Consider the following 27,545-nt stretch of genomic DNA (forward strand, 5'->3'; position numbering starts at 1 on the left):
GGGACTGAAGAGCAGAAAAAAATAACCCAAGGCAGTAAGAGGAGGCTACTTGTGAGGACACAAGCTACCTCCCAAGGCCTTTGAAAGGCAACAGGAGTAGGTATTTGGAAAAATTATTAAAATTTATTACTTTTTGTGGATTCAATTGAAGATGTACAATATAAGTCCATGGAAGCTGAAGCTTTCAGCTATTCATGGGCAAGATAGCTTATGAGGTTTGAAGTGAGAAAGAGGAAAAGTAAATGAATCAATTTCATTGGGTTAAGGAGTGAGGGTCAGGGTTACGTGGCGCCAGGAAGGAATGAACACGAGAGGTAATCTGTTTCACGCAGCCAAACCCGCACAATGCGCACACCACACTCTAACACTTCCACTCATGAAAACTAGACTGGAAAATGCCCCCTCTCCCATTTCTCTTCAGAGGGAAACCCAGGGAGAAGTAGGAGCCAGATAGCAGCACTGATTGCTCTTATTTGTCCTTTGGCTTCCAACTGGGGCTGTTTTAAGCCAGTGAATCTGTGACCCTGTATACCTAAGGCAAATGCATAGAGTTATTTGGCCTCTCTTTTATTGATTTATTTTTCTATTGTCTGCAGAGGAAATGCAGGTAGAGTTGTTCAATGGAATGGTTTTCTTTCCCAGCTGGTTCAGATAATACTACACCAACTTTTCCCATGTTTAATTCCTACTGAAGCCCTTGTAATGAGTGCTGGTTGCTCCAGGATGTGCAAAGTGTGTAGGGGTCCATCAGGGATGGTTGTGAGCCCCTTAATGTACCAAGGACTTTTTGATTAGGAAAAGCAAAACAACTGTTAGACGTCTTGAGTTCAAATCAGGGAATTCTTGCAACTGTAGAAGTAAAAGCAAACTCCAAACTCTTTCCCTTACCCTTCCAGGAACTTAGTGTTTTCTCGTTTGCAACTCTTCTAAGAGGCATTCATTCCCTTTCAAATGCTTGCTTTGAGTTGTAAACTCTAACAATTAATTTTCTGTCAGTGTAGTTGATTTCAGTTAACTAGAAAAAGCATGATTAAAGTAAAAAGCACAATGTATTTTGAACCTAGAAATTGATTAGTTTCAATGGGGCATTTTTCTTATTCAGTTGATGGTGGACCCTAGTTGGCACATTTTGGAACCAAAATGTCTCACAGTGATGGTTCCCTGCATCCTCCTGGCACTTAAAATGCTGGCACAAAAAGCCCTGTCTTGCCAAGTTCTTACCTCTAGGAAAGACATTGGGCACTTAAAATATTACTAAGGAAAAAACCAATCTATGTCCCTGCTTGGTTGGATATGTGCATTTCTGTGGATACTATCACTCTCCCTGGGACTGCCAGTTTGCATGGAAACACATCTTATGGCATAATATCCCACCATTCTGAATTTTTTTCAAGAATATCAGGACTGGGGAGAAATATATTTGAGAATACTTAATTATCAAATTCTCTTTTAAGTTTAGCATATATCAAACATATTCTGGGCCCCTAGCTGAAAAAAACCCCACACATTTGTTTTAATTCCCAATATTTCTCTTTACCTTTAAAAATAGTGACATGGTTACCTCTGCAACTTTCAGAAATGAGTCAGCCATCTGGTGTTATCAATGTCATTTGCTATCTCTTCCTTTTCTCCTTCCTATCATTTGGGCAGTTGACTTTTTACCCTGACCAAACCCATCCATCCACTTCTAGTCTTATTAAAAGTTCTGGGCAACACTGAGGAAGGAAAAAAGTTAGAAGCTAAAGCCATTGGTACAAATGAAGCTTTGGATTCCCTGTTGATTTTGATGATCTCTCCCACTCCTTACACCCTGAAAAGCACAGATAATTCGGTATCTGAATATATAAATAGCCACAAATGACTCAAAAACACGTCCACTTTTCAGGACACATTTCCAGGAGCAGCTCGTTATAGTTTCTGTCTCTGCTGGTGCACTGTTCCCGAGCCCCACGGGCGTGCAGTTACTGCCCCTTTCAGTGGGGTTGGGGCATGAGGCAGTGATCACAGACACCTGGCAGAGGTACACAAGTGCACACAAAAAATGGCAGAGAGAGAGCAAGAGCTAAAAAGATTCTGGTTTGGACCCAAATCACTAGTCATTTCACTTCATGAATAAAAGCAAGTGCCTTGAAGCTACATTATTTACAATGCTCAGATTTTTCAAATGTCCACCCAAAGCCAAGGACCACCATGCAACAGGGAACAGTTCAATGAACTATGTACAGAATTTACAAGGAAGTTTACATAATATTCTACATTCCATTTCCAGGTTTACCTTTGTGTTTACTTGTTTGCTTTCAGAAAACTGAGACAGTTTTGTTTGTCCTAATCCCAGTAACTGCTGAATGAACCAACGTGAACAAATGCTCGCACATGTTGTTCTTCCCTCTGGGATATCCGATTACACTTTGTTTAGGAGATAAGATTGTGGCATATCACCCTTTGGTAAGATGCTATTCAAAATTGTCCATATAAGAAATCTTGGAGATTGTTTCCTTCTAGCATTATAAATATATCTTATTTTTTGTTTAACTTGGCAAATTTTGATTGAGTTCTTTTTTAAATGAATATAAAGTAGCCATTGATTTTAGAAAGATGGAATTTAGTCAACATTTCTGTGTATTGTACATACTGCTTGTTTAAGGATCCATAAACCAAAGTTTATTCTCTGCTCCACATTTTTCTCTTGGCACTTTTGAAATCCTTCATTGATTGTAATGCACAATTAGATGGTATGTATGAAAACACATTTCATTTAATCAGCAGAATTGACAACCAGTCTGCTGTTTCTATTTGCAATGTAGAGGGTGGCAGCAATAATCCTGGGTAATTCAAGCCAAAAATATGTCTTTACCTGGGTCTTTGCTTCACGAAGCTGGTAAGTGTAATGCACATGTCACCCCTGATATTTTAAGCCAAAGAACAGGAGCAGCAGGAATGAATGTGTAGTCATCACTGTCAAGTGAAAGATGGGATTCATGCTGGGTCTCACGGGTGATGTTTATGACACAATATATGTCACAGTTTATGAGTCGTGAACATGGGGTCCCTGGGACATGACTAGAGCATAAGATAGTCGACACAATTTTCAGCCTCGCTGCTACTTCAGTAATGAAGGTGATTATGGCTATTTTCATGGCAAAAAGAAAATAACGAAATAATAGTTGAACGGTAACCCCTCTATTACGTATCGATCTGAATCTTTCAGGAATGGGATCAGTTTGAGGGCACTTAAGAATGTCTAACAACTTTCATGTCTTATGTACATTATTTGGGGCAAAATGAGTGAAGGAGACAAAGAAGGAAGGACTTTTTCCCCATGAATTGTTCAGCCTGCAAGAAGAGTGGGTGGGGCCTAAGGAGGGGAGGATTTGGCTAGGAGGCATCCACAAGGAAGAAGTGGGGACAGGGGTCATAACCAGAAATATGGCAGCTTCTCTCTCTCTCTCTCTTTTTTTTTTTTTTTTGCTGCCATTGCCTCTAAAGTCAGAGCTATTTAACAGGATTTGCATAATGGTGGCCGTGACCCCTTTACCGTCCAGGAGGGCACACAGTGACACCATTTTGTGCCTGATGGAATATTCAGGCTGACAAATTTTACATTTTACAAAGGTTAAGATATAAGAATTCAGAATGTTCTTTTTTTCTTAGAGCTACATCCTAAGCTTCAAGCATACAATTCTATAGACTTTTAAGGCAAGATTAAAAAAATAATAAAAATATAAATTACCTCAATCTTTTCCAAGAATGATCTAAACAGATAAAGAAAAGTTGTTTTGTTAAGGAACATGGATTACAGATACTTCCTTTCTGATTCAGCATTTCATCCTTAAAAGTTTTTTAAGGAGCTTTGACATCAATGTATTCCTGTTAGGCATTAGCCAAAAGCCTCCCTTTCTGTGTTTGAAACAGATGTCTACACAGTGGTTTCTGGGTGGTCATTGGGAATATTAACCTTGCAGTCACTGGTACAGTCACTTTCCACTCTATTTGGGATTTTTACAATGGCAAAGCATCTCACCCAGCCAAGGAACCAATCAATTTCAATGGGTCACTTATCCCCAGAGGCTCAAGATTTCCTTGGCCAGGGAACTGTGATTATACAATTAAAACCTAAATAAAAATGTGGTCCCCATACCTGCTTAATTTCTTATGAAACCACTGAGATAATTTTTCCAGTTCAAGAAGAGTTGTTATATTTTTACTAGTGTATATTATCTATAGCCATAACCATTCATTTATTCTGGGATGCTCTTTTCCTCTTGCTTTCTAAAAATATCTTATAACTTTCTCTCCTTGGGCTCATCAGTAGGTATTCACCCTTATCTTTCAATTAAGACTGTTTTCTAGCAGTCAATGCTATGGTAAACATGGACCTTCATCATAGCCTTAGGAAGAAAGCCAGATCTTCAAATGAGGCAATCATCCTCTTATTTCCTCAACCCTTATTTTACATCCGTAGAGTAGGTCCCAATCGTCTCCATAACTGGTTGATAAACTTAGGGTTTCACACAACCTTGCAAATAAACATACAGAATTTTTTAATGCTCAAGCTAAAGAAGAAAACAAGCAATGGGTCTTTCACGACATAAAATGGGATGCATCTCATCTGCAGCTATTTGGACATATTCAGAATCATGTATTGGGCTACTGAGAGATGACCCTTCTCTGACGACCATGACCAAAGCAACCTATGAACAGAGATAAGGCAGAGCAGTGATGACAGTGATTAATGAGTGCAGACAGGGTCTGGTGTCAATGTTTGAAGGCCCAGTGAGTTTGTCATTGTTGTTATCTGTGGTTTTGCCCTTCGGAAGGTTTTCTTTAAAACAGAAACCCAGCCTCAGAGAAGTACCACACCAGAACGGGTGTATGCGCATTTCCAGAAGCCATCGATTGGTATATTGGAATGCAGAGCTCAGAGAGCACAGCCTCAGGTGCTCGCCGAGGCCTGTGCCACCAGCCTGTCGCCGTTAGACACTGCTCTCTGGAAGGCTAAGAAATATATACCATTTGATTTAAGATTTGGCAGTTCAGGTAACTGCCCAGGCACCCTTTTCACAGCACATAAGTCTTGCCTTCTTCATGGGAAGGGCAATATTTTTCTCGAGCAAGAGTTGCTCATGACCCCCAGCTTCAAGCCCTGGCCTCCCAGCCCCCTCCTCTCGCTCTCTCTGGAGCAGGGCCCGGGAACTGTGATGGCCCGGCCGCAGGGCCAGCGGTCCGGAGAGTCCAGGCTGCGGGACGAGTTCAGGGCCGCCCATTTGAAACAGTGAGGAAAAAAAGTCGGTACTCCCCAAACTCCTTACTCTCAAGAAAGAAAGGAAAACCTTCCCGATGGCTACCAGCTTGGATTCTCATGCCAATTTCAAGTTAGCCTGGACGTGTGAGAAAGAGGCGTTTTTCAGAGCATCGGGCTGGCCGGCGAGGTGGGGCTGGCTGCAGCGGGCCCGGGGCCTCCGCCGCCTCGCCGCCCCTCCCCCTCCCCTCCCCCCCCTCCCCTCCCCCTCCCGGGGCCGAGGCCCTGCCGCTCGGGAGCCAGGGGCGGAGAGGAGTCTCCCTTCCTCCCCTGGGCTCCTTTCTGCTCTCTCTTCTTCCTGGAAACCTGTAACTTGTCAATGGCTTTGTGTTTTTTCTTCTGAGATCCTGGAAATTGTGTTGTTTTTTTGGCAGTATGAGATTGTTACAGTTTACCAGGAAGCAGTTTGCACAGAGAGCCGGGTCCTCTTTTCATTTTTATTGAAAAACAAGCCAATGCAATCCAGGGCAACTAGGAAGGGCTGCTCAAGAACCGCCATCTAACGCTCTCCCCGCGTTTGTAAACATGGCAATTAATAGGGCTCCGAAAGAGCGGATAACCTGGACCACAGTAGACTGGAAAAAAAGAGTTTTTTTGTTTGTGGTTTGTGTTTTTTTTGTTGTTGTTGTTTTTTGAAGTAAACATGGTGCAGTAATAAAATCGATATGCAAAACCTAAAACCAATTAGATGGCTGAATGTCTTACCTCAAAAAGCGCAGCGGTACCGCCGCCGGGGACCTGTGGGGTGAACACCAAAGGGGAGCGGGAAGCAGTCGCCCGGGAGCCGTCAGGACGGACCTTAGTGTACATAGTAAAGCCAGTAAACGACGTTGAAAAGGGAAAAGGTGATGGGGAAAAACATTCGGGACCACTTGTCTATGGAGTTCACGTCCGTGAGGTCGGGGATCTTGACCTTGAGCTGCGAGGCGCGCCGGCGGAGGCGGCCCTGGCCGCGCGCGCCCGGCCGGTCCAGCGCGCGCCCGCACGCCTCGCGGCCGCGCGCCTTGCGGCAGTGCGCGCGCGCGCCGTCGTAGGGCAGCGCGGCGGCGCCCAGGCCCGCGCGCGCGTCCGCGCCGCCCGTCTCGTTCCTGATCTCCAGGGTGCTGAGCAGGATGTTGCCGTGCGCGTCCACCTGCGGGGAAAGGACACGCTCAGCGCCGCTCCCGCGCGGGCCCGTCTCCATCCGCTCGCCGCCCGCGGCGCTCGGGGCTGGGCACACGCGCCGGCTAGACGGCGAGCCCCGCGTGCCCTCCGCGTGCCTGTCTGTCTGTCTGTCTATCAGCTACCCATCTATCACCTATCTAATCTGCATCTATCTTTACCATCATCGATCTCCACCCACAAAAACGTGTGTGTATGCATAGACATATATTTATACTTATACTATTTTTGTTGTTAGCAACTACCATTTATCGAATCCATATATGTGCGTGTATATATATAGTTTGCACATATGTATACATACATCAGGGTAGTTTTTCTTGTTACAAAAGTGGCACATGGAAACTTTTAAAACTAGAAAGAGGAAACAAAAAATAAAAAGTAAATATCCATTATCTCACCACAGCCGATTATTTTTTTATTTTTAGAGACCCTTATTTTTAACATCTTGCTAGCTTTCCACTCTTTTTTTCTATTCATATATATTTACAAACACAGGCTCTCTGGGTGTATTTTGCTTTGCAACCTGCTTTAGTCAGTTGGTAGTATAACCTGGTCATCTCTCCATGTCACTAAATATTCCTCTGTGATATCATTTATTAACAGCTGATATGGATAAACCATAATTGAATTAATCTAATGTTAGAGGTCAAGACTTGTTTTACTTTTGCATTACCATGTAAACAAGTCTGCAAGGAGCATCTTCAAGCTAAGTCTTTGTGCATGTCCATAATTATTTTCTCAGGCAAAATTGCCAGAAGTGGGATTCTTGGGTCAAAAGGACACCCCTGGCTATGCCTTGACGTCTGCGTTTTCACCACTGTTCACTGTTGCTTCCTGCCATTTCAGTGACTCCTATTGGAGACTTTCTGGTTCTTCTCTGTGCTATGCCACCACGCACACTTTTGGAACTAAAAGAAATGGGAGCACCTGTGTCCTACACTGTGGCTTTGTCTAACCTCAAGGTGATATGCTTTGCAAACTGATTTACCTGGAGGAGACCTGGTTCATTCATGCAAATGAGTCTGAAATACTTCCAAGGGCACCACAGGCGGCTGTGTCTGAATCTAGTGTTATTAGCACAGTACCCAATTTACAGGAAATGCTCCGTAAATGCTTTTGAAGGAGACTAATCTCAGTAAACACTTATTGAAAGCCCAGGGTATAGGTAGGCAGGCAACAACCAGGTTACGAAGAAAGAGCCAGGAAAGCACAGGAGGAGGTGAAGGCAAGCAAGAGAGAAAGAAAATAAAGGTACAAGGGGTGGGATGTGATGTTGGTACATCACAGATGAGAATTAAGATTTATCGTGTCCACCATCACGGCAGACGCTTTGTATATATGACTGTAATACTTACAACAACAAGCCGTCTCGAGTTTACTCCCTTAGGAAGTGCCAGGCCTGAGACTGCAACCCATGTCTTGTCTGATTCAAAGCTCATGTGCTGTTTACTGAGAAAGGACTACTTCAGAGCCCTTGGCCTTCATGACATCCCGCAGTGAATTTAGTGATGCAGCAGATAGCTTTAAACTTCGAATCCATTGGAGAGAAACGGTGACTGAATGTCTTTTCTGTCCATTTTCATCTATAATCATCTCCCTCTGTGAAGCATTTTGCTCCAGTCTAGCTGAGGCCCCATTACGCCCTCACTTCTGGCTTCCTCATTCAGGGAGTTATTATTGACTTTTGTTGTTGTTGATACCAACCATTATTGAATCCTACTGTGTAACTTATCTCAGTTATTTCTCATAACAACACTATGAAATATATGATAGTGTCCTAGTTGAGCAGATGGGGAAATGGAGGTTGACAGAACTTAAGTAAATTGCCTAAGATTAAACAAAGACTAAGGGCCCAATTTGGGATTAAAGCACAGGATACTCTGTCTCAAACATAACTTTCCCTCCTCTTTGCATGTTAAGCAATATGTTTGCTTCAAAGCTCCATTTAAATCCTACCTCCTCTATGTACCTTTCCTCACCAAGACCCCTCTTTCTTCCCCCATCTCTCTCAACAAACATTTATTGAATGCGTACTATTTTCCAGATACAGTGTACGTGACAAGGATGTGTGTGTGTGTAATATATATACACATATAGTAAGCCTATGGTTGAAAGAGTCATGTATATGAAAGTTTAGGTTATTAAAGAGGGTGGTATATTTGAAGTGACAAGGTTAAAGTGATGAAAAGGGACAAATACATTAGGTGAGAGGGTGTTGGACATGATTTTGCTAGGTGCTGTAGTGTTCTAGTCAAGAGAACCATAATACATGGATTTTGTCCTTTGGATAATAATCTTAGAGATACAAGAGTAAGACATAATAATGGAGGTTTTTAACCAAATGATAAATAGTACAGTACAGACCATGATTAGGGGTTCATAAAAGTGATAAATCATGGGGGTCAAGGAAGGCTTCTTGGAGGAGGTGTGGCTTGTACTGGGTCTTGCAGGATGGGGAGAGTAAAGAACAAAGGAATGGACATTGAAAAGTGTCTTCTCATCCTGGTTTTATTATAACTCAGTTTCCTCATCTATAAGTGAAAGGTTTTCACTAGGAAATCTTAAGGGTTTATTTCCAATTTTGACAGTCTTTGAGTATGAAGAATATTCCAGGCAGAGGACACAGCATACTAAAAAAATACTGGTAAAACGGAATCACTTGATCTGTATGCATCATTAAGTTACATTATTGTGAAATCTCTCTAAGTAAACAAGTTGCTGCAATTTAGAATTGGCCAGTGAGGCATACAGATGCTCCTCATTAAACAGAAGTCATGGCAAACATGGTACATTTTATTAAGATATTTTGGTTAACCTTGGTGGAGGCTCACATGTACTTACAAATTGCATGTGGTTTATTAGTTTGTGCAAATCCCCCCCAGATTCTGTCATTGAACTAGAAATCATGGCTTTAAGTGGTATGACACGGAAAATAATGAATCCATTTCTGCAACTACCCATGAAAGCTTATTTCATTATTTTATAGTTAAATCAATATTATTGTTAGGAAAATTTAAGAAGTATCATATAACAATTCTTGCCCCTCTCCAGTATCTCTCCTACCTCCTACACAGTCTAGGTTTTATCCTAAAATCTGTTGTTACTGACTGTGTGTGTGTGTGTGCACGAGTGAGAGAGAGAGAGAGAGAGAGAGAGGGAGGTGGTGTGCTCATGAATTACTTGAGTTGTGAGATTTCATCCCTCATGCTTTAAGCTTTTTGCTGCTGGTTAAACTGGATGTGTGGTAACCACACCACTGCTGACAACAGCAAGATTTTGGTTGGCTCTGCTCTAACCGCTGCTTTTTGGTAAAGAGTGGTTTTCACTTTCTCTCAAACATTAGAAACATCCAAGCTACCCTAATATCTATAGTGGGCACAGCTTTCCAAAAGTAGTATCCACAGAGAAAGTGGCCATTGTTGTGCATGGCTTCACTGTCTGCAAAGGTCAAACACAGTCTAGTTAATAAGGAAATGTTAACATCTGACTGGGGCCCAATCTAGACACTGAAGACTTTCAAACCTTGAAGTAGAAGAAAGTGATGCAAATGAAAATGTCAACATACTGGATTTCTAGGGCACGCACAGACCAGTAGCTTTCCTAAAGCACAGCTGATGTTGAAATAACTGTTCAGTGAGATAATCATTCTCTACCCCTCCTGTTGCCACACAGGAAGGGACTTTCCAGTCCAGCCCCCAGGAGAGAAGCTAAGAGAGGAGCACTTCCAGCTTCTCTTGTTCTCTGCTCTCCCACTGCTCCCCACTCGCCTATCTGATGGGTACAGGCATACTTGGCTCTGTGCTTTCTGGATTTTTCTCTTCCTCTGATCTGCTTACAGAGAAGGTGAAATCCAGGTAAGGATGTTCATGTTGAACCTCAGTGTTGGTGGGGAAGGCCTGCAGTTACGAGGTGGCTCCAGTGATTGGGGAATTAAGACTGTCCAATAATGGGGGGGATGAGTGTATTATACTCACCTCATAGTCCTCAAACCAATGTCACTGATTTTTTGTTTTGTTTAGGTTAGAGTATCACTGAACCTAAATTTAAAGAAAATGAATATGCTTTTTAATAACGCTTCAAGAAGGCCAATAAATAAGCCCTGTCCCAGATAGATGGTCAAAATGCAAGCTTTAGATGACTAATAAAGGGGAGCAAGGAATGAGGCTTGAGGTCTGCAGCCCCAAGGGCTTGCTAATACTTTACCCATACCCCAACCCCTATTAGGCATGTTTTCTGTGCTATAAGGGGTAATTTTAGGTGGATCAAATGTTTAAAATGTTAATAGTTCATTCATTCACTTATTTATTCAATGAATGCTTATTGAGCGCTCACAATGCGTTAGCACTCTTCCGGACGCTGACGAAGAAAGCAGCCTCTATATAAGCAGTAGGACATCATACCCCATAGCTTAGAAATTTGAAGATCTCAACTAATAAACCCTCTTAATCTTGTATCCTTCTGTACAAACCCTGTGACTTCCCCATCTTCTATTGATTCTCAATGCCTTATCAGACAAATACTATGACCTCTTTTAAACTCAGGTTTTTAGTTCACTTCTCAACAGACTTGTATAAGTTTGTTCACTATGACCACGAGCTCTACCTTCTCCTTGCCTGATGAGCCTTTCTCCCATCTTCCCTCCTGAAGGTCATGGTACCTGACCTTGAGGCCTGCTGACCGCAGGCAAATCTTGGAGGCACTCACATATAAAGGAAAGCCTGGGGTTTCACTGCGTAGACCTGGGTTAGGGGACCCTCTCCTCCCTTCCTGCAGTGCCGTGGTTAACAACCACAACTCTTGTTTTTAAATTCTGAGGACACATGGTCCTGGGAAGATAGCAGTGAACAAAACAGGCGAGTCCTTGAACTGTTGGTGCTTACGTTCTTATGGAGAAAATCATTCCCACTATGGGAAACAGTATGGAGCTTCCTCGGAAAATGAAAACTAGAACTACCTTATAACCCAGCAATTCCACATCTGGGCATTTATTTGAAGAAGATGAAAACACTGCCTCAAAAAGATATCCGTGCCCTGCCGGGCATGGCTCAGGGGTTGAGAGTCGACCTAGGACCCAGGCGATCGGGGTTCGATTCCCGGTCAGGGCACATGCCCGGGTTGTGGGCTCGATCAATGACCCTCTCATCATTGATGTTTCTATCGCTCTCTCCCTCTCCTTTCCTCTCTCTGAAATCAATAAAGATATATTAAAAAAAAAAAAAAAAAAAGATATCCGTATCCCATGTTCATTGCAGCATTTACTATACCCAAGATATGAAAGAACATGTGTCCATGGATGGATGAATGGATGAATAAATTGTATATATATAATTCAGCCATAAAAAAGAATGAACTGTTTACTTTTGCTACAGCATGGATGGACCTTGAGAGTATTATGTTAAGTGAGATAAGTCAGACACAGAAAGACAGACACCAAATACCAAATGAGGGCACTTATATGGGGAATCTAAACAAAAAAACAAAAAACAAACCAAACCAAAAAACCAAAACCAAAACCACAACAAACTACCCCAAGCTCCCACAAAGAGAAGAGATTGGTGGTTGCCAGAGGGGTGGGGGATGGGAGGTGAATGAAATGGGTAAAGGGAGTCAAAAGATACAGACTTACAGTCATAAAATAAATAAGTCGTGGGGATGTCATGTACAGCGTGGCAGTTATAGTTAATAATACTGTATGGTTGCCCGGCCGGGCGTGGCTCAGTGGTTGAGCGTCGACCTAGGATCCAGGCGATCGGGGTTCGATTCCCGGTCAGGGCACATGTCCGGGTTGCAGGCTGGGCAACCGATCAATGACTCTCTCATCATTGATGTTTCTATCTCTCTCTCTCCCCCTCCTTTCCTCTCTCTGAAATCAATAAAGATATATTTAAAATAATAATAATAATAATGCTGTATGGCATATTTGAGACTTGCTAAGTGAGTAGATTGCAAAAGTTATTATCACAAGAAAAAAATTCTGTAAATATATATGGTGACAAATGTTACCTAGGCTTGTGATCAGTTCACAATATATACAAATATTGAATCATATAGCGTACTTCAAACTAATATAATGTTGTGTGTTGATTATGCCTTAATAAAAATAAAATGAAATAGAGAGAAACTATGTGAAACCTTAACATCTTAAACAGAATTGGTCAGATTAAAAAAAAAAATTCTGCTGCAAGACTGTCATATAGAAATTCTGCCCGAGTTTCTGGCATGTCTTACAGATTTCAGACTTGCCATTTTCCACAATCACATGAGCCACTTCCTTAAAATAAATCTCTTTTTGTGTGTATGTTTGTTCTGTTTCTCTGAAGAACCCTGAGTGATAGAAAGGGTAAGGAAAAATTCATGAGGGTGGTTTTCAAATGACTAAAGTCCAGTCAACATTGATCCGATGGCTGTATTTTATCTCCCAATAGAAACCCTACGCGAACATGCAATTTGTTTTCTAGCTTGGGTCTATCCTTCCTCCCACCCTCTCACTCTCTCACCCTGTTCTGCCCTCAATATTCCCCATCAGTGCCTTAGGCTGTGAAAAATGTTGCCACTCACTGAATTTAATTGTTCCGGATATTTTCAATATATAAACATAGCAGAACTCATTTCAGTGTAATTGGAATAAAATATAATCTTGTTTTCAGTGGCAGTTTTAAAGCCCTGTTGAGAAATACCTCCGGGCTCAATCTACGCTGCAGACAGAAACTTATTTCCTTCTTGCTAACTGATTCAACTAGATTCATAATCACTAAGTGGGTCTGAAGCACGGGGCAGGGAGCCGGGGGAAGCGATGCTGGCCACAGACTGCGCAGTGAAGCTGCCCTTGGGGATGGCTGCCTTCCCCACAGAGAGCGGACAGCCACACAGCCACGGCTCCCACCTGCCGTTCCACTGCTATAATGTGCCACAGTCACGCTCTTGCTGTCACTCATTTGTTCTCACTGGGGCTGCCAACCCTCAATCCCTTGGCCTCGAATTCCTAAAACCTTTCTGGGGGCGGTAGGGAGAGTGCAAAGGGGATCATAGGCTTGCTGGAGAAGATTTGCATATCTCTTTGCTCGTCTTGACAACTACTGGCAGAAGTGGAAACTTTAATATTTCTAGAAGCAATAGAAGGTTAAGCACAAACCTACCTCAATCTAAACAACTGCACATATTAGTCAAGAAGTAGAGAAGATAAAAATGAAGATAAAATGAAACAACTGGCCATTTGCCAGAGTATTGCTCAGGTAGATACATTTATCCTGGATTTCCCTGTTTCCCTCATTTCTCTCATTCAATGCATTGGCAGATCCTAATGGCTCTACTCTGGAAAACATCCTGATTCTGACCACTTCTTGACACTGAATAATTGATCTTCTTTTCAGGCATACAACCCTCTAATATTTTTTCTACAGAACAGCTGGAGTGATCCTTTTAAAATGTAATAGAAATCACGTCTCCTCTGTTTGAATCTTCTAGCTACTTCCCAAGACAAATAATAAATCCACAAAGCTCCATATGATTTGGCTCCTGCAGGCACCTCTGCCCTCTGTTCCTACCACTCTGTCCTTTGACCTCTCTGCTCCAGTGACACTGTCCTTTTGTTCGCTGTCCCTGGAAACTAGATAGAATTAATCAAAGGCTGAAGGACAAAAAGTGAACCAAGCCAGATTTGATTTTGGCAGGGATTTGAGGGCCAAAGAAGATCATGAATTGTCAACACAGATTTCTTCAGGATCCAAGATGCTATGTGAAAATAGTTAAAGTTTCATCAAAGGCTGAGGGAAGTGGCCTGGTTGGCCTGAGGGCGATGCAGTGATACGGGGCCTCCAGGCCGAGGCTCAAAGGCATTATACAGATATCTCGATGTTCCAAGTTAGACTTAAGGAGAGAGCTGTTTACTTTCATGATGCACTTTGTATCTTGGAATTAGTCATAACACAAAACTGATTTGCATTTACAAATTTGTCTAAAAGCGTAGGTGTCTAAAATGTAGATGACTCACCACAGAATAAAAATGGGAGAAAAGAGCCCATATTACAGTATCAATATCTAATTTAAGGGAAAATTCTATTTCTTGACTATTGGGATTGCAACTGCACATTTGGCATGAATCTTTGGCAGATTCTACCCATGTCCTCCATGACTTAGAATGATTTTGAATCAGTCTCTGACCACACCATCCATGCAGCAACCACTTAATCTTAGGTGGATCAACTGGCAAATGGGCAGGCATTGTGGACAGCAGATACAACCACGTATGTTCCAGGTTAGTGTAAAAGTGGCCCAGAACCAGAAGTGGCTTACTTACAGCCTATTTGTATTGTGAAATGTGTCTTTCAAAACTCTAAATACCATCTCTAGTTTCAAATGATGCCCGAGGGGCCCATGAATTACAGCTTTTATCACCTTGGAGGTTGAAACTCTCCTAATGTCTGGATTCAGCATCTGTACTCATCTAAAAAGATGCTTTAGTGCAGCTGGTGGCAAAATAAATCAAGTCAAAGCAAGCACTTCTGAGCTTCAATACAGCTATCCCTTGACATGACTGCCCAGCTAAGGCCATCAAAAGTAACGTGTAATAAATGATCAATGCCACTCTATGCTCCAGGGTACCAAGGCAAATGTGAGGGATCTCTCAGACGAAAGTTCTCTGGGACCACAGCATGTATGTCATTTGAATTCAACTGTTTACAAGTATCTAAAAAGAAAGAAGGTCAACCACTAAATGAAAGGAAAAATCACATATCATTTTCTAGTTGTTAAATTCAACCAGGGATAGCATTTTAAAATACCACACAGGTTGCATAATCATCTTAACTGCTGGAGATGATACACTGAACAGATGAAGTAACACATGTGCACTGTTACTGACACATTGTCTGTCTGAGGCCTGACTTTAGAAGAGAACAAGACAGTTAGGATCTGGAAAAGCTGAGGAGCTGCAGGATGATTATAAATTGCCCCAGATGGTAACACTGTGCTATTATTTCATATAAATATGAAGAAGTTTATAAAATCTTAACCATGACACTCCTTTGAAGATTATGTTTATCTGAAGTCATAGGACAATGTGATTCAGAAAGAATAACAGAGGTTGATATAAAACATGCTTTAGGAAATGTTAAAAAGAAAAGTGATAAAAGTGGTAAGAAAATCAGAAGCAGAGGCTAAAGTGGGATATGGTCTCTTTTTCTTACTTATTATGAATATGTGAGGATTTTGTAAAACATTATGATGTGCCCCTCAAAACCTTGTGTGGTACCTAAGAACTCATCTTGAATGGAGGCCTCTTTAGCATTCATTCATTCATTCATTCATTCATTCATTCATTCATTCATTCATTCATTCACAAGTACTTATTTGGTATTTTCTCTGTTCCATCCGCTGAGGAAAGAGCAATAAACATAATAGAGTGCCCTTGGGAATCCTGCACTCTAATAAAGAGAGAGACATTAAAAATAATTACACAAATAAACATATACTCACAACTGTGATAAGGCCCATGGAGAAATGGCACAGGATGCCATGAGATGACTAATAAGGGTATCAAATATAACCCAACAGAGAAGTGTCAGCTAAGGCATCTCTTGAGGTAGTAGCATTTACGGTAAGAACTGGTACAGTGAAAAAATTGAGAGAAGGCCAATGTAGTCTTCAATTTCATTAATCCTTTCTTCTGCTGTATAAAATCTGGTGCTAATCCATCAAATAAGTTTTTTCAATTCTATTTGAAAAATAGAATTTGAAAAATAAAATTTCCACTGGCTCTTTTTTATAGTTTCTTTTTTTCCCCTGAGACTCTCCATCTCTTCATGCATCTTATTAATCTTTTCCTCTGGTCTTTATTTTAACTTTTTTTTGGAAATTATTGTAGATTCCTAAAAGTTTCAAAAATAGCAGAGAGGTTGCATGTACACTTCACCCAGTTTCTCCCATTAATTACATCTTAGTTAACTATTGTATAATAGCAAAACCAGAAAACTGACATTGGTGTAGAATGTGTATAGATACGTGTAGTTTTATTACATGTGTAGATTCACATAAGTGCCACTGCAATCAAGATATGAACTATTCCACCACTGCGAAGCTCTCCCTCACGCTATCCCTTTATAATCAATCACACACCCCCTCCTATCACTAACTCCTGGCCACCACTAATCTGTTCTCTATCTCTATAATTTTACTTGAGGAGTGTTATATAAATAGAATCATACAGTATGTGATCTTTTAAAGACTGGCTTTTTATACTCAGCATAATTCCCTTGAGAGCTATCCAAGTTGTTGCATGTATCAATATTTCATTTAAAAAATATTATATATATATTTAATTGATTTGAGAGAGAAAGAGAGAGAGAGATAAGAGAGAAACATGGCTTGGTTGCCCCCCTTCACTCCCTAACCAAGGATAGAACCTGCAGCCTTTTTGGTGTTCGGGATGATGCTCCAACAAACTGAGCCACCCAGCCGGGCTAGGTGGGAACATTTAAATTATTTATTAGCCAGTCACTAAGTCCTTTTCAGAGCAATATATATAATATGTCTAGATATGATATAATATATGAGACTTTCCTCCCGCCTTTATTTCTCCCTTAGCACCTTAGAAAGTTCTTATATCCTGGTGTGGAATCATGACAAATGCCCCAAAGGGTTTGGTTAAAGTTTGTTTTATAACCTCTATTTTATTGGAATAAATAGATTTCCATTTGCTTGACCTTTCCATTTAATTACTCTCTATAGAGCATTGCTTTCATAGCCAATTGAAAGGCCATTTCCTCCCTTTTCCCTTCCCAATTCTACCTATCTTTTCAGTGTCTATCCAGTTCATACCTTCTGAATTTCCCTCCCAGTGGAACTATACCACTTTATTTACGTAGGGCCTTCCCCCATGATGTAGCAGCTAACACACATTCCAAGCTATGAAGAGACCAGCTAATAGGGTTACAGGCAACTGAGATGGGGATGGGAATAGAAAAGAGGTGGCCTTGAAAACTATGGCTAAAGTACTTTTAAAGATATTAGGGTTGCAATCAGACAGTGGGAAGCTTCTTCCATTCAGATATATTCCTCAAAATAAATGCCATCCTGTCTCATTTGATATTCTAGTCACCTCATATGAGTATAATTTTCTTACCCAGCAAGATTAGAGGATTGTAGAGGGCAAGTATCATGCCTATTCTTTCTCCATTAGTATCCAGCATAGTGTTTCACTCAAGAATAAAAATTTAGCCTGGCCGGGCATGGCTCAGCGGTTGAGCGTCGACCTGGGATCCAGGCGATCAGGGTTCGATTCCCGGTCAGGGCAGATGCCCGGTTATGGGCTTGATTGATGACTCTCTCATCATTGATGTTTCTGTCTCTCTCTCTCCCTCTCGTTTCCTCTCTCTGAAATCAATAAAGATATGTTTAAAAAAAAAAAAAGAATAAAAATTTAATGAATGCATTGCTTTGCATTTTGACCATGTGGCTGAGTCTGTATGTTTCCTTTGCTTGTAATTTTTAATTATCTGACAGTGTTTGTCCAAATTTGAGATCCTACTAAAGAGCATGAAGATACACCTTGAAGATTCTTAATTTGGCTTCTGCCTGATTCTCCAGCCACATCTCATACTACTTTATTTCTCTTTCACTTACCGTGCTCTCGCTACATTGGTCTTCTCTCAGTACTTTAAGACACCAAGCAATTCCTGCCTCTGAGCCTCTGCGCTTATTGCCTTTGCTTAGATGGGACATGGCATGGTTGCTTCTTATCTCTGAGGTCTCTGAATGATAATTCCTCAGAGGCATCTTCCTGATCACCTGATCAAAGTTCCCTGTTCCCTTGAACCTGAACGAAATCATTCTCATCCTCATTACTCTGTTTTACTTTCTTCATAGCACATAACTTTACCTGAAATCATCCTCTTGACTCTGGTTTGTGTGTACATTGCCTGTTTTCTCACATTAGAATTTGAATTCCATGAGGGCAAGAAACTTCGTCTCATTCCAAGTAATGTCCCCAGTGCTGAGAACAGTGGTTAAATGAATGGATATTTGAGTTGTTACCCTGTGTGCCACCTTGAAAACAATTTGTAGTGAATATGGCATTTCAATGTACACAATTTTAAACTGATTCTAGTGAAAATGGCATAGAAGTAGATGTTTTAAAAGAATAAATGGTGCATTAATTGCATTAATTTTAATTTAATTTCACCCAGTGAGCACTTTAGGTCATAAGATCTATTAATAAAAAGAAGAAGAGTGACAGTGTTTTGTATATAATGATAACAGCTAATACTTACTGAGTACTTGCTATGTTCCAGGTATTGTTTTAAATACTAAATATAAAAAAAGAAACCTTATTTAGTTCTTATAACAATTCTGTGATATAGGTATACCATAATAATACACATTTATGGATGATGACATTGAAAACTGACATTAGATGAGGAACTACATAGGTTGATTGGCCTAAAGTTATAAAGCCAGCAAGTGGCAGAGCTGGGAATCGAATCCAAGCAGTTTGATTCCAGTCTGTGGTTGTAACCACTGTGCTATATTGTCTCATTTCCACTTCTAAGAGCAGAGTTTATTCATTTTAGTTCTCATTTATTTATCAAGCAGACCTGGAATTATTCTTTTGCATACAGTTTTATATCTATGTAGTTTAGAATAAAGAACTTGAGGTTGAATTTTAGGCCCAGGTATGTTACTAATCTATGTAAACGTGAATCTAACTTCTTCCATCCTCAGTTATCAAATATGCAAAATGAAAGATTGCTTGAGCCTTATTAAAAATAAACCAAATTTTTTTTCTATTATTGGAGCCCCGAGAGCACATGCTGCTACTAAATTTCAGGAGAATATTGTTAGGAATATTTAGCATGTTACCTGGACTTTATTCACCTCCAGTTTGTTCTTGTCATTGGCGCTCTGGTTCTGTTTGCCAGCTCCCTTTTTCTGAGGGCCTTTTCCGAAGAAGATGTAATTTACGAAGGCATATTCCAGCAGAGCCAGGAACACAAATACAAAGCAACCCATCAGGTAAATATCAATCGCTTTGACATAAGGGATCTTTGGCAGGGTCTCCCTGAGGTGAGTGCTGATGGTTGTCATTGTCAGCACCGTGGTGATTCCTGTGAATCAGAAAGACACAGCTTAGCTGAACACACTTGTTAAGTTGCTCTTTTTGAGACTCAGAGGACAGATGCCATTCCCTTATTGAAGCCTGAGGATGATGGCGGTAATGCAATAAATCACTGGGCAGAAAGGGCAAACATTTTGAAAGACAGGACTGCAGACTCCTTCTGTAGTCCATAAACAAATCACAGAGTGGGACTGTGTCATTAATGGAGAGTTAAAAACCATGAAAAAATAATGCACCAAGAAAAAAGACAAGTAGATGGAAAAGCATATGAAAATACCATTGATATGCCTACTGACTAATGCCAAATATCCCTCATTCTGTTATGTGCTACATCTTTCTTCTTCCTTCTTTCAGCATCTCATTTCCCTTCTAAACCTGTCCTTGTGATACTAATCCCCACAGCAGCCACTACCAAGCTGAAAGTTGGTGACCAGTTTGAGGAAACCTATTTCATTCCAAGAATCTGTAATACACCTACGTCACAAGGTGTATTACATTTTAAAATAGCAGTATTACATTTTAAAATAAATTGATAGTGAGATAACACTAAAAGAAGAAGCATATAAGAAAGTTCATAACTTGCATTAAGCATCTGATTTATGTATTTTTTAGATATAATAAAATCTTATTGCTTTGGTTTTCAGATATTACCTCTAGTTTCTTGATTCCAGAATCAAGAATGAATTAGTTCCTTGGAGCCAAGCAAAGACTACTTAAAAAATTCAACTTGGATTTGTTAAAGAAGTTTAAGGCAATAAGTTCTTAAAAGGAAGATTACACATTATCTACTTTGTTAAATAGATAACCATATAACGTTTGTGTAGCTGCATAATAAATATTTGGTGTTGATGAAATGGTAACTGGAAAAAATAAGAAGTGTAAAAGAAGTTGAATCTCATGTAGAGAGTTTGTGCTGTAATACTAATATTACATGTTTGTTTAGTGTTTTATCGTTTTAAACACTTTGTTATGAATTATCTTATGGGCCATCGTAACAGCTTGCTGAGTATGATAGGGCAGGTATATTAGTTCCGTTTTATAGCTGAATAAAGAGAAACTCTGAGATTGGTTATTTTGCTGTAGATCACCCAGCGAGGGGCAAAAAAAGCAAGGAGCTGTTAAACAAAGGCATTTAAAATAAAAGCAGAGAGATGAAAAGGAAAAACCTGAAACTTGATAGCAGTCCTTAAAAATAAAGGCAGAAAACGTGAAATGAATATTACAGACAAAGGAAAACTGGCAAAGTGTCTGGATGGTAGGAAATGGAAATGGAAAAACTAGTTTAGCACTCATTTGTCAATGAGATTATTCTAGATAGATTCCTGATTTGACTAACTTTTAGGAGAACAGATAAAGCAGGAAGTCAAGGTTACCATAAAAAACATTAAAGTGGTTTAGATATGTGATAAATTCAATTGTGCTATACTAATATGAAATGCCATCATGAATGGTCTTATGTTGGAATAAAATTTTAAATTTCATCTAGTATAATTCTAGCGAATGAGCTTGAAACAAACAATTCATTTACAAGTTCACTAATCGCATTTCTGCTTTTAGTCCTTGGTTTAAATTTTTTAAGCAATCTAGGTTAGTAAATGAATGTCTTCTTTACTTAGATAAGTATTAAAATATCACAGGTTTTACATTTCAAAGTACAGGTTAAGTCAGCATTCTTACATGCTGACATCTCTAATAAAAATAGCATTAGCTTTGAGGATGGAAGTGCAAGGAGAACCACAATTTATAGCCTGGGTAGTTGTTATTCTTTGCTGTGGACATCACCCAGTGAGTTTCCTTAACCACAGCATACACATCTTCATGTTCACATCCAAATAACATGCAGATACATACATATGCTATGATAAACTATTTGTCTACTTTCTTTGGTCTTGGAATGTTCAAATGTTGATAAGGGACTGCCAGCACTTAACTTGACTTTGTGAGCTTTAGGTACTCAGTCATTAGAAATAAGCTGTAGAGGTGACAATTAGCCTAGGTAGGAGAGGGTATGCGGGTCATCTTACCCAGTTCAGTAATCTCAAGAGAAGAGATGTGTATGTTAGCTTAGCCAGAAATTTTATACTTGCGTGTGTGTGTCTCTGTGTGTGTGTATAAGCCCCAGAAAGTGACAACTGAAATGGCTCTATGATAAACAATGAGACAGACCCACACACGCTCTGATTCATCAAACAGACCTTATACATTCTAGCTTTCCAAGGAACAATTTAAAATCTCAAATATAGCCTTCCAGCTTGCAGCAACTACTCGACCATGGCAAGATTAATCTTGAATTTTGTTCCTCCAGGAAGGAAACCATTTTTACTCTGTGCTGATCACAGATCATTAATACAGCTGATGACTTGTCAAGTGTGATCAGCTCCATTTAAGGGAGACTCAGATCAGTAAGATTTAGCTTCAGTTAATGTTCTAGAGATAGTATTTCCCAACACTCCACATAGCTTGTTAATAGTCATGATGTCTACCTTCCTTCAAATCCATTTGAGAATAATACCTTGTAAAGATTCTCTACTGTAAAAAGCAGGGACCGAAGAGAAAATCATCAGACAGTTAGTAAAAATTAGTGTAATAAGAAATTTTAAAAAGACTCTAAGAAGCACTTACATAGTATTGAATGGCCTCCAAGATCTTTTTTTTTTTTAATTTTGGTAAAATGCTGAAAAGATAATACATTGTAAAACATTCACTCTGTAAGTGCTTACACATAGATGCTTATTACCCAGCACTCTTATGTTAATCCCGTTCTTTGGCTTGCTACGAGAGAAGGCCCTTGCCTGTAATTCCAAACGCTGGTTATTTGTTTGAAGCTAAATCCCACCAGCTCTCTGCGGTGCTGGCCATGCATTACCTAGTGCGACTCTGGCTGCAGACGCATCATAGTTGATCCAAAAAGACACCCAGGACAGAATCGTAATCAGCGTGGAAGGCATATAGGTCTGCAAAATGAAGTAACCAATGTTTCTCTTTAGACGAAAACTTAGTGACAGTCGTGGATATGAACCTGAGTTGAAAAAAAAAATCAGAAAAAAAATCAGATCATCATTTGGTTGAAAACATCTTCTTTCTTTCACAGGGCCCTTAGTTTATTTGGGGGGAAACATCCTCACCAGTTGTGAACTCCACCTTCTTGGATACCATCTTGTAGTCGACAATTGAAAACTGAGGAAGCTCAATTTTATTTACTCCTGTTACTGCTCCCTCTCCTCCATTCCAGTAAAACTCAATGTCATCAGTGGTATAGCCATCTGAAACCAAGAAACACAGCATAGTTAAATAGAGTTCAGCTGGTAAGGCTGGGAGCTGAAGAGAAAATTCCCAGCAAGTGATGGTAAGATGACAGTGCTTTAAACCAGGATCCCACATAGGTCTCATGATGAGTGCTACTTCATGGGTTGCTGGGAGCTGCACTGAGAAGATGGATGCACCTGGCTTCAGTGGACATAAGTTCTGTGATCGTTCAGTGATATCTGATATCACTGCTGCATGTTTGTTCTCCTTGTATTTACCAATGAGCACTCTTTGGTTAGACTGGGGGTGGGGTTGGCTGGGCGTCGGTTTTTATTATGCATCATTTACAAACCAGTGCAATAATAATAATTGAGCGCGTATTTGTTAAAAGGGAAACAGAAAGGGTGAAGGATGGAGTATAATGAAAGGCCAAATTTGCACATACCCATTAAATGATTGAGGCATTAAAAAATAGATTTCTTTGAAAAATTAGGCAAGCTTTTATTAATATACTGTTATTATTGCTAATATGGAGGTGAAAATTTTAACAACTATATGAGTTCTTGGTAATATATATATATATTTAAATATATCTTTATTGATTTTGGAGAGAAGAAGGGAGAGGGAGAGAGAGAGAGAAACATCAATGAGGAGAGAGTCATTGACTGGCTGCCGCCTGCACATCTCCAACTGGGGACAGAGCCACAACCCGGGCATGTGCCCTGACCGGGAATCGAACTCCGATCGCCTGGATCCTAGGTCAACACTCAACCGCTGAGTCATGCTTGGCCGGGCCTGGTAATATTTGAAGCAATATAAATGCTCCTCAATAGAGAAACAGTTAACTAAATTATGGCGCATCAGCCAATGAATGCACAGGTAGGTGGAACAACAAATCAATGCTTCTCTTTCTCTCTCTTCCTCTCTCTCTCTAAAATTCAAATAAAAAATATTAAAGCCATAAAAAGGAATGAGAATGTTCTTACATATAATATGGAAAACTCTCCAAAAATACTTTTAATTAAAACAACAAAAACAAAGTTCAGAACAATAATGTTTATAACAGGCCCACATGTGTGTGAAAAATATGGGAAAAGCAAGAATACATTTATATGTATCTGTGTATGTACAAGAAAATTATGGAGAGTCAGATAACACACTAACAATTATTTCCTCTCGGGGGTCTAAGTTAATGGGTCATAGGGATGGGAGGGAAGTTTTCACTATATATATATCTTAATATTTTTAATTCTTGAATCATGGAAATATATTAACAAATCAAAACATTACATTAAAAACAAGAAAATTCTATGTGGAATCTAATGAACAAAGTAAACTGACGAAAAAACAGAATCAGAGGCATGGATACATGAAACAGACTGACAGCTGTCAGAGGGAAGGGGGTTGGGGGGACTGGATAAAAGAAGGTGAAGAGAGGAGCCAAAGAACCTAGATGCATAGCCCATGGACACAGGCAACAGCGTGGGGCAGGCCAGGGGAGGGGGCTGGGGCAGGCGGAGGTGGGCAAAGGGGGGCGATGGGGGGCATCTATAATAATGTCAACAATAAAAGTAAGGTAAAAAAAAATTCTAGAATCCTGTGTATTTTCTACATGTGAGCAATGAGGTTTCAAATACACAGCACCTGTGTGACATAGGAAGTAAAAAGAATGGAGTGTATTCGAGAAAAACACACCAGCAGAGACGTAGTGCAATGCAAATTTCCCCCAAATTCTCATTAGTCTACAGCTAAGGCTCGTCAGAGGTGGACTGAGTGCACTGTGGCAAGATTTCAGTACAGCAGAGCTGCGCCTGTAATGCTGTGCTTTTTATGGAACCGGATGGACATTTGTCTGATTGTGTGACTGTGTGATAATGGAGTGCCCTGGGGGAGGAGGCGGCCTGGTCAGAAAGGCATAGCCTTAGGAGCCCAGCAGCTGGGACCGGCCTGTGCTTCTTTCCACTTAATTCAGATCTACTGAGTCTGCTCTCTGCCAGGAAGAAGAAAATGAGCTTTCAGGATCATTCAGACCTTTTTCTCTTCAGAGCCATAAAAGTGTCTTTCTATCAATACACAATCAGATCATTTAAAAAAGTCAGTGTCCATGAGAAGGAAACAAACCAATTGCTTTAGAAGAAGTGCTGATGCCAGGCCTGGGGGCAATTTTTCCTACGCATCGTTTTTAAAGGATGAAAAATGCCCCAACATCATCCATGTAGAAAGATGGCGTGAGAAGAAAGCTTTTTCAAAAAGACAGATGGAATCAACATAAATACAATTTATTTATTTTTTTTAAAAATCCTTTAAGGAGCCAAGACAATATGCCCAAGATTTAAAGTTGTCCTCTTGCCCTACTTGATCTGAATGTGGGTCTTTCACTCACCTATCTCTTACTCTTTGCTCACTTTATTTGGGCTGGGGTGGTCTTTCATTCAGGCAGGTTCTTGACAGGCTCCTCACATTTCACAAATTAATAGCTGTCCTATTCTGAGCTAGACCGAATGTGAATTTTCTTTTAGTTGGCAACATAGAATATTTGAATTGTTAATATTTGTTAGGGAGAAAGTTCTTAAACCCAGTATCTCTCTGTGGAGAGAGGCACTATTTACAAGTCAAAGCCTAAATGCCAACCTTTGCCCTTGTCTCAATTAGGGGCTGGATTCACCTACATTTTATGCCTCTGTCATTACATTGGTGGCCTGGGGTGTCCCCTTTGTAGTAGGCAGTAAAAACAGGGCTGATAGAACACAGGGCCCATGTGCTGCCCAGCAGAGGCACCTGCTCGCTCACTTCCCCTTCCTGAGCTCTAGGACGTGGGCTCTGCTGACTCTTCTGTGCTGCCATGGACAACTCTGGACTCAGCCTCTTGTCTTCCTAGGCATCCATCGGGACTCCTGCTGAAGCACAGGACACCATCACCTTTAAACCGGCAAGGTAAATCAATGGAAACTATATGTATCTGACATCCCAGTACACATGTTTTGAATGCCTACTGTGTGTCAAGCACTATTCTAGGCACTAAGGATATAGAGTGCCTAAGAACAGGCTTAGCCCTGCTTTTCAGGATCTCATGGTCCAGCAGCAGTCTCAGCAAAGTGTTGGCCTAAGGGAATTAGAGGTGGCTTTGCAGGGGAATTGGCCCGACGGCTAGAGCAGGCCTGCCTGGCAGTGAGATGAATATACAGGGTGAAGAACACAAAGGAAGCCGATGTCAGAGGGAAACCGATTTACTTCATAAAGTTGACTCTATGAGCAACTTAATTGTAGCAAGAAAACCGCAATTTACAGGGGAAAGTTGAATATATGCAGGTACTGTGACATCCTTAAAGATTTCAGCATGCAAACGAGAAACCGAGCTGAGAAGAGCAGAGCGAGGAGGTGGCCGTGACTGAGTGCAGGAAGAAGTGTGGACAGGTACCCACGGCAACTACTCACAGCGCTTCCTGCCCACAATCGCCTTTGATCAATTAGACGATGTGCTCGCCTTGAACAAGGCACGAAACCATGTGGGATTTCACTTGCCTTGTCTGTCCTTCTCCCACCAGGCTCTGAGTTCCTTGGCCAGGGACCAGTCCTCATTCCTGCCTGTACCTCAGCGTCCAGCGTATGTAGCAAGCTCCTAGCATATGGTCAGTGCCCAATAAAGCTTGTAGAACATTGCATTCTTGCTTCTCATTACCAAGACTCCTGGCTTTGTGTTGCCAAACTTAACTTGACAACCAGGTATCACCCATGTACATGTCTCTACTCATTCAGCGAACAGATATCTGAGTGCCGACTAAGTGTCAGGTGGTGGAAAAGTCCTGAGGGTGGATAAAACTGGCCCGGCTCTTATCCAAGAGGACATTTGCCATCTAAAATATCATATATCTCACAAAATTCCTTCTGTGGCAGGTACTGTGTGGATTGGCTTCCTTTAGCATGTGCTCTCATCTTTGGGAAAGATACAAACTACAGATTCCCTCGCAACTAAGGTTGTGGAAATGATTTAAGTTCCCTGGATCAGGTTAAGTGATGTCAGAGGTGGTGTTTGAGGCACTCATTTTGTTGATGCAACTGATAGAGTGTAGGTGGCTCTGGAACCTGGAATTCTGGTTTTAGCTTTTGTGGTCCTCAAGTGAACCCCAGCTTCCTGATTGTGGTGGAGCTATGAGCCCCCTGCGAGGGCCAGTCTGCACTGTGGTCTGGGAGTCATTTCCAGTGGCCCAGCCTAGAGCCTACTATGTTAGACCTTTAATTTCATAAGCACCACTTCTCTGTATTAAATCTCTTTCTGCTTAAGCTGGCCAAATGGTCTCCTGTTATCTGCAACAGAAACTGGATCGATGCATCCTCTCTTCTAGGGAAGTTATTTGCTCCAGGTTTGGGATTACCAGAGCTTTACATTAAAACCTCTGTTGCGGCTTGTGCCAGCTTTTCATTTGATGTTTCTGAACCTCATATCTTGCTTTCTACACATTGCTCAGGACTGCTGGTCCTGAGCTCCCTGTCTCTCTGGCTTCATGTTAGATGCTGCCCTTTGGAGGAACTGGCTGGAGACTAGAAGGTGGAAGGGGGAGGAAAGGCGCTTGGATCTGGCCCTGGGAGTGTGGTGGTGTCGCAGTTGCTGTGATTGGTGCCAGGGCAGTGGAGTGATTCCAGGCTCTCACAGCTGAAGAAGGGGCAGCACTCTGTAGGCAAGTCTACAGACACCCAGCAGAGCATCTCATAGGATCACAGCAGCTT

At 40.9% G+C, this 27,545-nt stretch overlaps 1 protein-coding gene across 2 annotated transcripts in view; it reads right to left on the minus strand.

Annotated features, from left to right (window-relative positions):
• Positions 1-5,790: 5,790 nt before the first annotated feature.
• The window catches only part of GABRB1 (gamma-aminobutyric acid type A receptor subunit beta1), a 292,998-nt gene continuing 271,243 nt past the window's right edge, over positions 5,791-27,545 (minus strand). Inside the window, exons 6-9 of one of the 2 annotated variants that reach the window (XM_087816835.1) lie at positions 22,700-22,837; positions 22,441-22,593; positions 19,325-19,563; positions 5,791-6,431 (exon numbers count right to left, since the gene is read on the minus strand). In XM_087816835.1, coding sequence (XP_087672961.1) covers positions 6,099-6,431; positions 19,325-19,563; positions 22,441-22,593; positions 22,700-22,837 — 863 coding nt within the window. In that variant the 3' untranslated portion in view covers positions 5,791-6,098. Of the gene's footprint in view, positions 6,432-19,318; positions 19,564-22,440; positions 22,594-22,699; positions 22,838-27,545 lie in introns of both variants that reach the window. The other variant, XM_087816833.1, reaches the window with a different exon arrangement.

The sequence above is a fragment of the Miniopterus natalensis genome, chromosome 1 (genome assembly GCF_054644295.1).
Source record: "Miniopterus natalensis isolate mMinNat1 chromosome 1, mMinNat1.hap1, whole genome shotgun sequence".
Taxonomy (NCBI): domain Eukaryota; kingdom Metazoa; phylum Chordata; class Mammalia; order Chiroptera; family Miniopteridae; genus Miniopterus; species Miniopterus natalensis.